We start from the raw sequence: 15,406 nt of genomic DNA, 5'->3' as shown, positions 1-15,406 counted from the left end.
AATTCAGACAATGAAAATAACAAATTTTGCAAAAAACATTTTATAAAAAAATTTTATTGACAATTCTCTGCACATTACAATTATTTTTGCAACTTTAAAAAGGCACAATAGCCCTTTCAAGAGTTGCCGTCAACCCAGGCAGGGGGAGACACTGCCTTGTTGACCCACCGGGGAGATTACCCGGTGATTGGCTAAGAGAAGCCGGAAGAAGAGCTGAAGATTTGGAACATTTTTACAGGAGCGATTAACCTTTAGTTCGGATTTGTGGGCAGCCACGTCGCCCTCCGTGAACACATCATCGGACTAAGCGGCACCCCACGTCCCCTTTCCGGCCAGAGCCCTCCAAACCTCGGTATATGTTGTTTTTATATATACCGTACAGTAGGGGCATGACCCCCTACGGGCTTATTATGAGTCAAGGGGAAACGGGGCTTCAGAAAAGAAGGGAGCCCAGATATGCACTTCAATTTTTTAAATATCAAATACCGTCTGGGGAATCCGAATTAAGTATAGCAATGTCATGTCATCCATCCAATCAATACAATTTATTCAGTGTCTTGCCCCAACCAAGAATCTTTTCAGATCCAATGTTACTATTAACCTATGCTGAGAAAATAAAAAAAACACCATTAAGCATCTCAATTGTTGCTCATGTGACTTACATGACTTATAGATTCAACTTCTGGCAGAAGCTTGGGAAAGGCCATACAAATTGCAGATGAAAATCATTGTATAAGGCTCTTGAATGATAAAATAGCACCCCTAGAATGTTGCATTGTTGATAGTTGTGTTCCCAGTATGTTGAAAATCCTTTCCTATTGGATAAATTTTTTTTTTTAGATTAGACATGGTTGGCAAAAAGCAGGAGAAATGCTTTGTCATAAATTCAAAAAATTTTCAAGAAAATTCCTTTCATACCTAAAAAATCCATGTATGATGTTCATCGCTGCAATGCCAGCGAAAAGAAACATCTTTAGGGCCATTTAAGTACCCAGCTTCACCAACACTCTGAACGTAAAGGACAAGTTGTTCTTTAGCCAGAGCAGCAGAATTATTTGAGGCTCTAGCTGTGACAAAACTATAAAGGATTGCTGTTACACAGGATTCATTCACACAAGATGGTACTTCTCATTAGACAATTTGCATACTCTATTACTTTACCTCATACCTTAATGGTAATGCACTTTCAGTGTTTTTCAACTGTAGGCTCACTCTTCCATCCTGTAACACTTCCAGACTTGACTTGATCCCCCACTAAAATTCTGTGTATGCAAAATAGTTGCATTAAAAATACTTTTTTCAATAGACAAAAAACCGAAAAGTACCTAATTCATGTTTTATGTTGAACTCATGCCATATCTCGGTTTCCATACCACACCCATTTTCGGCCCAAATACAGTCCCACAATTGTTCAATTCCTTCGCTGCATGGACTTATTACTAACAATTCTTTTAGTGCAGCACTAACAGAATTTAACTTTAAAACACTGTCAGGTGGTAGACTGAATAACTAAACAATAAATAATTGTTTGTTAAAATTCTATACTTATTTTGAATTCTTATTTGAAAAGTGTAGGTACCTGACTGTGTTCGCCTAATGCCAATTCAACCTCATGTTCAGTTAGGGATGAGTTTGGAAAAACCTCCTTCACTGTTTGGAAACTGTTCCGTTCCAATTTGTTCTTTTCCCCTAGCTGAGCTTGTAGACTCAAAATTTGAGCTACAAAACACAAATGAATAAAAGCAAATAAATAGAATCATTATGTATTAGGCCTTACCATCCTTAGCTTTGCTGTTATCTAATATTTTGTGTTGTTCCAATAATTGGGCCTGCAGCTTCATAATTTGATCTAATAAACAATAATTAATAATTGAAAACCAATATAATAATGTTTATACTTACCATCCTTTTGTTGTATTATCTTATCCATTTTTCAATTGTTCCTCCAGCCACGCGTAATTCTCCATCCACGTTCCTGAACTAACTACGAATGGCATCCAATGGACTGAAATTGCCTACGCCAGCAATAACGAGTCTGAGCGGTAGATGGCTACGTGTCGGAAAAAAAGAAAAAAGTGTGATTTTTCTTTTTTTTTTTGGCGAAATTTTTTTTTTTTTGTGTAAAACGGATTGCCATAGCTATATAGCCTTCTCACTTTTGTCAAAATCGGCCAAAAACGAAATCTCTTGGATTTCGATAAAAATCACACAGTATAATGAAAGTTGAGCGCTGATTTCGGTTCAGCTATTGGTTTTCTCCTTAAGTCAGCCATTTTTTAAATAAAAGAAAAGAAAGTGCTGATTTCGATTAAAGCATTGTTTTCTTGTTGAACAAATGTTAGTGCCAATAGATGAACTGGGGCCGACCCCTACAATGGAGACACGAAATCGATTTCATTTCGTGATTCCTATTCCTCCGACTACAAATACGCCCCAAGTTTTCGCCTACTTTAGCTTTTGTTTTATTGTTGGTTATTACTTTTATTCGAATAGTTGACCTCAATATTGTTTTTTTAATTGATGATCCATTATTCAGCGCTGGGTGATTTCGGCACGTCTACAGTCTAAATTGATGTCTCGTTTATTCACATTTTACGTAGCCTCCAATTAGTAGATCTTGTTTCAATAGACGGTTGATAGGCGCCGTTAAACGGGACAAAGAAAACTATGAATGTTTGGTGCAGTGGCACAAAAAGCATATGAAACTGTCAGTAATGCAGCAATCAATAATAAATACCAAGATGAGGCCAAAAATTATAAAAAAGTGAGACACAGTAACGTTGAAAAAGATAAACCAAATATGAAGAGTCAATAAAACGACATCGTTCAACATTTTCTATAGGTCACAGACATAACGAAACCCAATGGGGGAAGGTGCGCATAAGAAAAGTTATTACCTTTCATCACACGAAGAAAACCAAGAAACAAAAAGGCATCAAAATCGACCATTCATTCTCTAATTTGAGAGGCATTTTCAAACCTGACAAATGTAGTGTTTTAGGGGGGATATTGTCAGATCATATATGGTTTTATGCTACCAGTTACAAACGAATATTCACAGTGGTTAGTTCTAAAAAATTTACTTGGTGCCAACCGTCAGCTCGGCCGAATAAAGCACAAGAAGTCTAGACACAAAAATCAAAAGATGAGTCTACCATCTTGCCTCTGTGTCGCATGGATGGTCTCAGTATGAAAGTGGGTTTAAAAGGGGGAACCCCCTTTTTCGGGAAAATAAAACGTGTGGGCGGTGATTATTGGCAGGTCAAATCATTCAAGAATTATCCATTAAACCTAAGCATAAAATCTTCTCGTTTTTTTAGTCCCGCTCGTGTTTCAACTGTTTTTAAATGCATAGTTAAACAGGACAGCTAGCGCGCAGTTCCCAACGATTTGAATGCGTTCACAATTAATTTTCACGCGAGACGATTGAATCAATAAAAAGCAATGGCAGTCAGTGCGTAAAAACGACGTCACCGTTTCGTACTGAACGAAAGTCTAAATGTGAAAGACCAAACACCAATTTCAATTCTTGCGTTTTCAATTGTTTTGGGTGAGGACGGGAAATTGCCATTGTTTACACGTGCCGAGTGAATATGGTCCTTTAGCCTTTTGATGGCAATACAGGAGATCGGGTCTTTTTAAACACAGATATCGAACGTGTAAATAAAACTTTGGTTGGGTGCGTTCATTAAAGACGGATATACAACAAAAAAACATGTGGTGCGTAAAGAGACTAGACACTTGATTGACGTCACTGTCTACTCCGTCCGTACTAATGTCACCTGTCATCTAGATCAACAATCTTCGTGATAAAAAAAAATGAATAAAATAAAATTTAAAATCGGTACTCGACAACAAATTGTTGGACGACGAATGAAGATATCTAGCGCAGCTTTAGAATCTCACTATTTGTTTAGCCATTAGCGTCATTCAATTTCCACTCTCATGACGTTGGGGATATTAAAATAAAATTCACGTTTTCTTTCTTTATCCACTAGATAACAAAGAAAAAGAAGAGCTATTCTCCAAACAGCTGTTCTTGTTTAGAATGAATGGGATTGGTGACTGCTGGATTGTGATGAGCTCCAAAAGAGGCCAGGTGTTGTACGGCATCATCGTCTTCCTCATCAACGTCATCATCTTCGGCTACTGTGACGTCATCGGCAGCTAAATCAACGATGGGCAGTTGACCGCTAAAGCTGCTGCTAGGACCGAACCACGCTGCCGCCTCCAGGGCGGCTGCTGCTGCAGCCGCTGGATTTTGAATGCCACCGGTAGCCCGTTGTTGGTTACATGGCAGCGCCCAATCCAAAGTTGTCACCTGGATCACGTCCCGAGGTTAAGCAACGCCCATTGCTTGGATGATGAAACCGCGACGTACCTTCCAGTGTAGTCATCAAACGTTGAGTCATCGCGTTCAAAGCGGCCAATCGCGTCTCTTCCGCCACTTCCTGTTGTAGAGCGCTAAACAGCGACGACGGTGTTAGGCTGCTTCCACTCACGCAACCAGTACTCGATCCAGATCCGCTTTGCATATTGTTATTGGCATTATTGGTGGGTCCCATCGGTCCATTGCCGGCCATTAGATCAGCCATGATACCATTTACTGCATTGGCACCGGAGGACGGTCCAGCAACTGATCGCATTGATGGATAAGAAGATGCACCGGTTAGGAGGGACGCTCCTAAGATGTGGAACAAAAGATATGAAGTTTGTCTAGAAATGAATCAAATTAAGGGGAAGAGTGCGCCAAAAAGTACCGTGACTATACGTGCCAGTAATGTTGGAGGAGGATGGCAGTGCGAATTCATGATTATAATTGTGGCTATTACCATTATTCATGGCTGTCTGAATCAAGCCGCGCATTCCCGATCCGCTGCTTCCACCAAGTTCATTCTGCATTTAAAATTGTTCAAGTTTTAAATGTTCGGCCGTTCATCATTAAGTATCGTAAAACCTGAATCGATTGTGGTGGATGGACAGCCAATAAACGACTCATGTTAGCACTTGATGCCGATCGATTGGCCGTTAATTTACTGGCATCTTCGCGGTCAATATGTCGGGGAAGGCTGCTGGGGTCACGAAAGACGACGGCCCGTATGACTCCGTGAACGTGATCTTCTGGCCATGAACCGGTCAATATTCTTTGCGGTCTGCCGCGGCCTTTAGGGCGTAATTCTAATAACAAGAAAAATTAAAGCATTTTTGAATTCTCATTTAGTTTTTAACGGATCGGCACGTTAACCGACCAAACAAAACAAAGCAATAAAATGTTTTGTTTTTATGGGCAGCCATTTACACCTGTGCGTCGAAATTACCCACAAACATCAACTGGCTTTTCTTAGCTGGGCCAACTTTCGGGAATAAAAGAAAGGAACACTTTCGTGAACTTTTTTCAATGACGTTGCAAACAAAAAACCAGTTTGCCGTGGAATTGTCTCAGACGGCAGTTATTTACTAACCGACAAAAATCTAAAGATGTCAACGAATACATGTTGTTGCAACTACTAGTTTTGAACGAGAAAAAAAAACTGGGCGTTGTCCGACTTGAATTCATGAATGACAAATTGACGAGTGGTACCACATTGCGTAATAAGACTCGAAACGTTGCAACATTTAAAAAAAAAGAAAGCAATGCAGCCATTTAGCTTGCGAGCTGATTACCTGGTCCACCGTCGGCCGAAGGCCCGAGCATGTTATTCACGCGGTTGGCGTACAACACGAACGTCGGGTACGGAATGTCAAATTTCCTGGCAGCCTATTAGCATATGCAAATCAGACCATTATGAGCTCGCCTCGTACACACACTTGGGAGAGGGACGCTGATGTAGATTAACAGTTTCTCTGCGCGGCACACAGCACAAGCGTGCATTCCCTATTCAAATGAATTCATCTAATAAAGAGCGCGTCGCCGGCGTCGTGGGCGTCGTCTTCGAGTGTGTCGGTTCGACTCCTGATGGCAGCTCCTCGTCGGTATATGAACGCGTGATTACAATTTCAATAACGACCCTCCTCCGTCCCTCCAGCAAGACTGCTACGGGGGGAGGAGGAGTTTGAATACTTGATGCAATTCGCCATTAATCAATAGGAGGGAGTCTAGTGCGTGTCCCGCGCTCTCCTCCGTTTGCTCATTAACCATTCGAAAGCAATCTTATATAGCATACAGTGCCAGCTAAAGCAACGCGACTACGATGTGTACATTGCATATTAGACAATCAACATCATCAGCAAATCATCAGAGTCTTCCCGTCATGACAAGTTTGAGAAATCAATAGCCCTTGATAAGCAATGGACGTCTAAAAAGCCACCGAACCAGTTTTTGTTAACCGAACGAGGGGGAGAAAAAACTAGAATTATACACAGGTATACAGATATATTCATTTGAGAGAATGATGGATGATACCTGGGACAGCGACAATCCTTCGCGGAGAACGGCCATGATGGCCTCGGCCATGGTTTCTGGCCTCCAAGTTTTGAAAGGACCACGCTCACGGAAACGCAAGTTTTGCATGACACCCTGTCCGGTAGCCCAAGCTTTCTGCCACAGCGCCTGCAATTGGTACTGGTACGTGTCTACACAAACCAACATCATGTTATTAAACACACACTGTTTTTTTTTAAATAGTCGAAAAGGCAATCAACACACAACTGGACGACATGAAAGATTGAGCAATGTCATCACTAAGTATTAGCCGCTTGTTTTAAATCAAATGCTGCCGTTTTCATTAAACACAAGAAAAAGCAATAACCGGAGCAGCAGTGAAATAATGCCGAGCAAAATTGGTTAAACCGGAGAACCCGTTTCGCCTGGTTAAGTTGGCGTTTTGTTGAAAACAACTGGCACTGGCCTTCATTATTATTTCAACGCCTTCAACATTATAAATGATTTCTCTAGCCCGATGATTCTAAAAGCATATGGATCTGTTAAATGATGGAAAATGGGCTACACGGCCCATGTTTTTACAGCGCAACTCTAGTTTCTATAAGCTTCCCCCCTGGTCCCAAGTAGACGTTTACACGATCTGCAATGACGTACGCATCTATATGACAAAGTTTTCAAGGCGCCCTCCTGGACCAAGCACAGACTTTTGCGGCCTACCTAATAATAAATAATATTTCCCCCTCTCCATCCCATTGGAATTTCAACTCTTTCGGACCGTGCGCGCCACTTTGCCCCACTCGGCAAACTTTGCTTAACAATTGAAAATGTTCAATTAATTTTTTAAAATTTCTAGAAAACGCAAGAAAAATTGATTCCATCTTCAAGTAGAAAGTAAGGCAACGAGCCTTACCTTGCGCACGGCTAACTAAAACTTTGAAATGGATAAAACGTTATCCATTTTTTGGTTGTCTGAAATTGGTCCTTACATGATTAACATCATCGTCCGTGACTACTTTCTAAGTGTCCACTGTAATGTTGATTCGAGCAAGAACAGGACAAAAACGACTTAAGATAAATAGAAAACAACCAAGCGGCTAATACTTTAATGTGAGTTCATCTTCTCATTTTTTACGATTGCTACCAAAATTGGCCTTGTTGACTTCTAAACGACGGCTAATGACACAAAAAAATAGCAATTATACTTTACCTGCTAGTTTCACCGTCCGACCCAAAACACGCACAACAATAACAAACATAATTAATAGCAACTTAGGACGATATACGGGAAATATCAAATCAATTATTTTTGTATTTTTTTTTTTTTGACAAGGTTAAGGCGAGATGATGCCAGCCAAAAAAAAAAAAAACAATACAAAAAAAATTAAGAAATAGAATCAAATCATACCTGGCCAAAAACACACAAATAAAAAAAACGTGAGCGAAGTAGACGGATAGAATTTTTCCAGGTTAAACGCAAAAAAAAAGACATGCGACCCTCGATTAAGAGGATAATCGAGCGAAAAAAAGAGGACATGTCAGGCACAGATGCGGGAGATTGTCACGAGTGCAATTCGAGAGACGCGCAAAATAAAAAAAAAACAAGAAATGATTGGGCGCGTCGTGAGCGACATCTTTTGGCACCTAAAAAACATTGAAAAACATTTCCCCACCGCTATCAAAACTCGCTAATCGAGATGTTTTGGGGAGGATGACAGTCAAGACACGTTTTTAAAAGTCAAAAAAAAAAAAATAAATCGTGAAAAAAGAAAGAGAAAACAATGTGAGAAATGAAATCGAAGAAAATGAGCTCTGACAACAGATGCATGGATATGGCCGCCGAATTGGCACGTTGCGTTACGGGAGACTCGAAATGGCCTGGAAAACAACAACAATAACGAATAAAAAAAAAACGCTAAACTTTAATTGGCACAAACAGTTGGCCAATAAGAACTAATCGATTTGATTGTCGCCATTTGGCAATTCTTTTCATCACGACCGATAAACGGCCATAAATGTACACGAAAATTAATAGTCTTTTTCAGCAAAACAGCAAACAAATGAGAAGAGCAAAAAAAAAAAAAGACCCCAAGAAAAAAAAAAGTCTTCGAACGAGATGGAAGACCGATCAAATATTGCCAATTTGTAAGACACCTCACGAAGAAAAAAAAAGGGGGAATGTAACAAGCTGTCATCATAATTCATATCCACAAAAAGCAAATAAGAACAAACGAGAGCCAAAACTTCAGTCTGGGGGGAGGGGTTATTCAGGGAAATGGAGGAGGAAAATAAAAAAATATCCAATTCATTTTTTTTTTCCTTTCAATTTTTGTTATCCCTTCCTGAAAAACTTCCGGAACGAATAACAACAACAAGTCGACCCCTCCTCCTTCCCTTTATTTTTTTTTACGATTATTTCTCTTTTAAATCACCCCCCTCCTCTTCAGACTGCTTCACACATCAAAACCCGCAACGAGGTGTTTTCACAAACAAAAAAAAAAAGAAAAAAAAATTATTGAGCGAATAATTAAGTCACAAATGACACAAACTCTACCCGAGGAAATTTGTATACAATGTCAAAAATAATTGAGGAGGTATTTTTTTTTAAGGTGAAAAACAAGGCAACGTTGCTCTTTCTTTGTGTTATGTGTTATGTTTCCGTTGAATTTATCGTCCTGGTTCTAGAGGTAAATCGATTCATTTCGATTAAATTTTTTTTTTAAATCTCGTTTTAAATCTCCATATCGCCAAAAACAAAATCATCCGCGATGAACGGACAAATTTTCCGGTTCGGGATCGCTTTCATCTCCGTGATCGTGGTCGACACTGTGCGTCCGACTCCTCAGATTGTGGCGATGGTTTTGCCGCTGCTGCTGGAGAAGAAAGGCATGGCTGAGCTGGAACGCCTGGCTCAGGTGGATGTTGTTGTTGTTGATGCTACGGAAAGCGGACGCCGCTGCTGCGGCGGCGGCAGCAGCGGCCACCGACATGTGATTCCCACCACCGACGGGCATCTCTTCTTCAAAAGGTTTCGACAAATTCTCTGGGATCAACTCATCGGGTGGTGAGGGTGAAAGGTTGTTATTGTTAGAGGAGCCGGACGAAGCAGAAGAGGCCGAGCTGGGTGACGAACGATTGTTGTTCTTATTCTTGCTGGATTTGTTGTTGTTGTTGTTCTTGACGTAGAAGAGCGAGACAATGTTGTGCTTCTTGCAAAATGCCCACCACCATCGGAAGCCCATCAGACTGCCGAGCTTGTACGACGGCTGGCCTTTGCTTTGTTTCAGCTTCTCAACAAAGGCGACGATAGATTCCAGCGACTTGTTAGTCCGTCGGTTGTACGGCATGACGCTCGTTTCGCAGCAAAAATCCAGAACAGCTTCCTCATCTTGGGTGTCGAGACCGAGTTCGTCCAGGACCAACATGCGCTTGGATTTTCCGAGAATGTTGTCGTACAAAGTGCCTTTTGGAATGTTGTAGTGAGACGACGCCTGAGTGAAGCGCATCTTTTGCGTCACAATCGAGTTGATGGCCTCTTGGAGCGTCTCCTTAGACCAGGATGGAGCTTTGGACCGCCACTGGACTAGCGATTCTTTATATTGGCAGAACAAAAAAAAAATGCGGGAGAAAATGAAAAATCAAAATGAAAACCAAACAAAAAAAAACTAAAAATCAATCAAAATAAATGAGATGCTTCATGAAAAGAAGAGCATCTCGATAAATAGATGATCACGGCATGGATAAAAGCAAAAACTATCGGCGTGGAGAGAGAAAAAAAAAAAAAGGTTCATTTCACATGAAACTGGAATTGAAATGTGTCATTCATTTCGACGACTGGACAGAAAAGAAAACGGTGAAATTTGTCATGCGAAACATGCCACATCGACTAATGAAAACATCCCCCCGTGCAAGAGCCTCTCTTCTTTCCGTCAATGCCGTGAAAAATTCAAACTTTTTAAGGGAGGAGCTGACGGACAAGAGATAAAAGCATGCCCTTACCCTGTCAGCGTCTGGACCCAATTTCGTTTCAACATTTTTTTTTTTTTTTTTTTTTTTAAGGCTAGTAAAAATAAAAAGTTTGGTCCGGTTCTTACCTGAGAGCACCGACGGTGAAGCGGTCAGCCACGGGTGAGTCCCTTCCAGCATTCGAGCCTGAAAACAAAAGAAATGGGGTTTATTTTTTTTTAGAAGGTAACATTCAAAAACGAAAAACGCACAGTAATGTCTAGCAAAATATATCTGATTTGAAATTTTTTTTGGGGGAGGAGGAAATCAGTTTCATAGTCCACACACCAGGTAAAAGAAAATAAAAAGAGAGGGAAAGAAATGTATATATAAAACTGGCTATGGGGTTTCTCACGATCCGTCTGAGGCTATTAAAAAAGAGTTGCTCAATAGAGATTGGGAGCGTCCGGCCGTTACGAGGCCGATCCATCAATAAATGTGAACTTTCTTTTTTTTTTTTTGTGGGGGCTGTCCGGTATTTGAAGAAAAAAGGGCAGAAAAAAGAAAATCCAGGTATTTTCTCCATTTTCTAACTTCCTCTCTCTTCGTAAAAAAAAAATAAAAAAAAAAATAACTGTGGGTATCTTTAGTGACATATCCCACCAAAGATACGTACGTTTCTGCCAAGCTTATTTTTTTTATTATTATTAAAAAGAGGAAGGGGAGGGCTCATAAACCATGTCCCTTTGGTTGGGGAAATTGTACTGGCTTTTTTATACTTATTTTTTATGATTTTTTACAACTTTCCGAGAGAGGGAGCAATGAAAACAGGTTGCAAAAAAAAAGGGAGGACGGTACCCAACCTCTCAGCGGGTGGGCACAACCACCTTTTTCTGCTTTCTATACGTACACACACACACACACTGAGCGGCTACATACTTACAACCTCCCCCTCCTCTCGTTTTCACAAGAACTAAGGTATTGAAATGATGAGGGTACTTTACTAGTTTTCTCTACTTCTTCCCTACACCCTCCCTAACACACACATATTGTAAAGGTGTGTAGAGAAAACGAGTCTTCAAACAAATCTGGGTATGTTTCTCCACGAGCCAATAAGAGAGAAGCTTCATTAAAAATGCAAGCGTTAATGACAAACAAAAGCTATCGAGTTAATCTTTTCACTCGCAGCATTTGATTAAAAATGTCTAATCAACGAGAAGACAAAGTTAAAATAAACCCAAATTTTTTGAACAGCATCCAATTCTTAATGAAGTTGTACTTGTCAAAAAAAGGGGGGGTTAAGAATTTACTCCGTGTAACAATAATCCCTTCAAAATAAACTTGAAAAAAAAAAACGTGTGTCGTTAACCGTTTTACAGCTTCACCGAGTCGAATTGCGCTTGACCTGTACACGAGTCGAACAAAAAAAAAAATCTCGATGGAGATAACCATCATAGACACACTCCCCAGGTAACAAGAACCCAATAGAAAGGGAGCATGTGTGTGGATGTCATCAACTATCCCCAGACAGGTGTCAATATAATAAAAAAACAAAAGAGGGTTCCCCTATGTGAAAAACAAGTGACAATCGAAACGTTTTCGACCTTCAAACTGTGATCCTTTATTGGGAGGGGAGCTGTTTCTCGACCATCAAGTCTTAAAAAAAAACAATCAATTAATGAACGGATTTCTTTCATACAAAAAAAAAAAAGGTCCGAGTTTAATTGACGTTTATATTTATTTTTCTATATTGGTGAAAAATATCAAAGAAAGACTTTGGATTTGTAGACGATTGTGAACGACTTGTTTGTTCTCTCTTTCTGGCAATAACACATCGCTTAGCTTTTTGTGAAAAATTGAAGAGACAGAGGGGGGGGGGGGGAGATTAATGATGGCCACGACGTTCTCAATTCCGGTTTTCCGAAAAACACGGATCGATGTTGTTTACCTCAAGACATTTTTACAGTGTTACAATCCCCCTACTTCCCAAGTTATCGAACACAAAATATAACGGGGGCGCGGGCGACGGCGACGATCGGCGTCGGCTTTTCGATAAACAGGAAGAGCGCTGCCAACGGATCCTTTTTCCGCTGGATCGCGCCGCAAAAGAACCATTTTGACAAAATGCAACAACAAAATCGTAAATAAAAAGAGCGAAACGTATCAATGAGCGGCGGGTAGTTCTTGGTGCTATTGTGCTAAAGCAGGTATTTTGGCCCTCCTCCCCATACGTAATCCATCAGGCGCAATATCGTTTTCAAGCTCGGATGCATCGCAGGATTGCGCCATTCACCGGTTTTTCTAAAACTAACGTTTTACTATTTTCTAGTTTGTTTCCTTTGGACAAAAACATTTTTTTTTTTTTGTTTCTAATGAAATTCGGGGCTCATGTTGTTCGTTTCCCATTAACAGAAGAAAAAAATCCTTGGGAGGAGGGCAAGAAAAACGGCGGCATTGGTCGAGAAGAGGTCGAAGGGATTTGGGACCTCAGCAGGGGGTGTCGGGACTGGTCACCTTTCAACCTTAAAAAAAGAGGGGGGCTTTTTTTTTCTTGGGTAAAGAAAAACTTATTTTCTTGTCCAGAAGAGAAATAGCACAACCCTCGAGTGAACATCAAGGCCATCATACCAAGCGTCTTCCACCCCTCCACCCCCCCCCCCACAAGAAAAAAACATTTCGTCTTTTTTTTTCATCCTCTTCCAACATCTCCGGAGGGAGAGAGCCCATTTCTTTTCCTCCCTTTTTTTTTTTTAACAAGCGTCGGAATGTGGCGCCGAGGGGCACCATCTTTATAACTTTCTCAACCCCCCCTTTTTTTTCTTCTTGAAAATGATAATGAAATTCAGTTTTTTTTTGAAAATTAAAAACAAAAAAAGATGTTTGTTAATGTACGAAAAGGGCGTCGCGACGCTACGATAACGATATGGGGTTTCCTGCCGCAAGAACCTTCAAACATAAATTGAGAAAACAAAACGCCCGCCCTAACCGTTTCTTTTTTGCGGATGCTGATATTCTTTTTTTTTTTGAAAAAAACACACAGCCCTCCCCATTTAGCGATAAGATTTTGTGTATAGGTCGACTATTTTTATCAACTTCCGTTTAACCAACAAAAAAAAAATGCCGTTCAAACTAAAAAAAATAAAATAAAATACGAACTTACCCTCTCTTCTTCGCGGATGAGTTCGGCGATGCCGGGTTTAATATCAAGGTCGTCCGAGTGCACCAGTGGATGTTGATGGAGAGACGAAGGAGGAGGCGGTGCCTGGGTCAAGGCCTGAGGCGCAGCGACCGGACTGTGAGGCGGTGGTGGCGGCGGCGGCGCTTGTTGTTGATGGCCGACCAACGAGAGTGGGCCGTCGTGATGGTCTAAACTGGCCTCTTCGTGATGTTGATGATGCATCCCCGGGGTGGAGGCAGCTGCCGGACTCGAAGCTCCACCGAGCGGACTCTCAGATCCCGAAACACGACGTCGTTTGACACCAGACGATCGAGAGGCTGGCGCCGGTGTGGGCGATGGCGTCGTTGCCATTTCTTCATCCATCACGTGGCTCGGCCAAACTCCCTGATGATGAGGTAACGACGGCCACGACGGACTCTGCGTCGATCTTCTAACAGCTGCCGGTCCAGACGACGCAGACGACGAGGGTCCCGCTAAATTGGTCGGATGGACGCTGGCCATTGGACTCGATTCGCTGCGATCATCAGCGGCGGCAGCAGCGGCGTGTCGGTCGCTGTTGAGTTCGGAGAGACCCCGGATTTTCAGCGTCTCGGCGACGCGCAACAACGACGTCAACTCCTCCTGGGCGACGGAAATCTCACCACGGTACATGTACTCGACAATGGCCTTGAGTTCCGGCCAGCGCGTGTCCTTCAAGATGACGATCGGATGCTGGCACGGGTTGTCGAAAAAGAGATGCTGGAAATAGGGCGAACAGGCCGACAAAACCATTCGGTGGGCCTTGATGGCGTGTCCATCGGCGGCCAAAGTGACGTCGACGAACGTCTCGTTCTGCAGCAGCTGGTCAAAGACGCTCGTCAAGTTCGACTGGTAGTTGTTCCAGCGGAGGCACAGGTGCGGAGACGAGCCAGCCGACGACGAAGATGACGACGTCGACGCCATTTTTGACGACATTCCCTGTTTTTTGTTTGTTCCTCCTGCGACAAATCAAAATGCCCATTAAAAAAAAAAAAAACAAGTTGCAGGTGCACAATGAAATCAAACGTAAGAGAAAACAAAAATGGCGTTCCTCCTTTTTTTTGGCGACCAATAAAAACAATGGACGCGCCCGTCAGACACAAAAAGAACACAAACCTTAGACTGACTGTCCCCTTCCCTTGTCCTCAAACATAGAAAAAAAACAAAAAAAAACCTGTTTTCATTTTGAAGGAGGGGGGACGTGGGCACGCACGCACGCACAGAAACAAGTAAAAAAAAAATCAACATTTTGTGAATAGGAATTCCCTGCCCCCTTGTGCTACCGGCGTCGTTCATCGTCGTTGAATTTCAACACTCTGACAACCGGCTAACTTACAACTATTTCGACACACAAATCTGCGAATAGAAAAACACAAAGAGTAAAAATGAATTCACCTGTTTCTGTTCTGTCCCTTCACACACAAACAAAAAAAAATCCTGGACTGAAAATCAGCACAATCAAAAATGTTGATCCCGCAGGATTGAACTCGTGTACGCACGTAGGAGAAACCAAAACAGTAGTGGATAGAATATCAAGAGAGAAAACAGAGAGGAAAAGAGAAATGAGAGAGAAGAGGTGAATATGTGTACGACCGCTCTTGTGGACACTTGTCGGTCGAATGGGCTCTAGAGCGCCACCGGCGGGCAACACTTGGAGACGCGCGGCGTTGGCAGCGTCTCTCTCTCTTTTTTTTCTAGAGCTCCTCCTATCCACCCTCCTCCTTCCCTTTTTTTTCCTTTCTTTTCATCCTCAGGTGGTTTATTTTTATTTATCCACCTTTTCCCATCTCTTTCATTTTTTTTTTTTCAGGGGGGAAAACAAAATCTTTTCTCCGGAGAGAGAGAGAGACGCGAGCGCCAAGACGCTCTCTCTACGAAAATGGTCG

At 41.7% G+C, this 15,406-nt stretch overlaps 1 protein-coding gene and 1 long non-coding RNA gene across 2 annotated transcripts; both read right to left on the bottom strand.

Moving 5' to 3' along the window:
* Positions 1 to 643: 643 nt before the first annotated feature.
* On the bottom strand, positions 644 to 1,465 carry LOC130691634 (uncharacterized). Its single transcript, XR_009001284.2, has 4 exons — positions 1,326 to 1,465; positions 1,169 to 1,262; positions 919 to 1,078; positions 644 to 815 (listed from the first exon to the last, which is right to left on the bottom strand). It is a non-coding gene; the product is annotated as an uncharacterized LOC130691634 (long non-coding RNA).
* A 1,098-nt stretch (positions 1,466 to 2,563) lies between these two features.
* On the bottom strand, positions 2,564 to 15,151 carry LOC130691416 (protein bric-a-brac 1-like). Its single transcript, XM_059494526.1, is given in 9 exon segments — positions 2,564 to 4,294; positions 4,296 to 4,684; positions 4,761 to 4,896; positions 4,958 to 5,178; positions 5,665 to 5,758; positions 6,404 to 6,573; positions 10,474 to 10,531; positions 13,485 to 14,479; positions 14,916 to 15,151. Coding segments are annotated over 8 exon segments (2,316 nt in total). The 5' UTR covers positions 14,457 to 14,479; positions 14,916 to 15,151; the 3' UTR covers positions 2,564 to 4,018.
* Between the last annotated feature and the right edge of the window lie 255 nt (positions 15,152 to 15,406).

The sequence above is a fragment of the Daphnia carinata genome, chromosome 1 (assembly GCF_022539665.2).
Source record: "Daphnia carinata strain CSIRO-1 chromosome 1, CSIRO_AGI_Dcar_HiC_V3, whole genome shotgun sequence".
Taxonomy (NCBI): Eukaryota; Metazoa; Arthropoda; class Branchiopoda; order Diplostraca; family Daphniidae; genus Daphnia; species Daphnia carinata.
The sequence above is the reverse complement of the archived record's forward strand: the minus strand, read 5'-3'. Positions and strand labels throughout refer to the sequence as shown.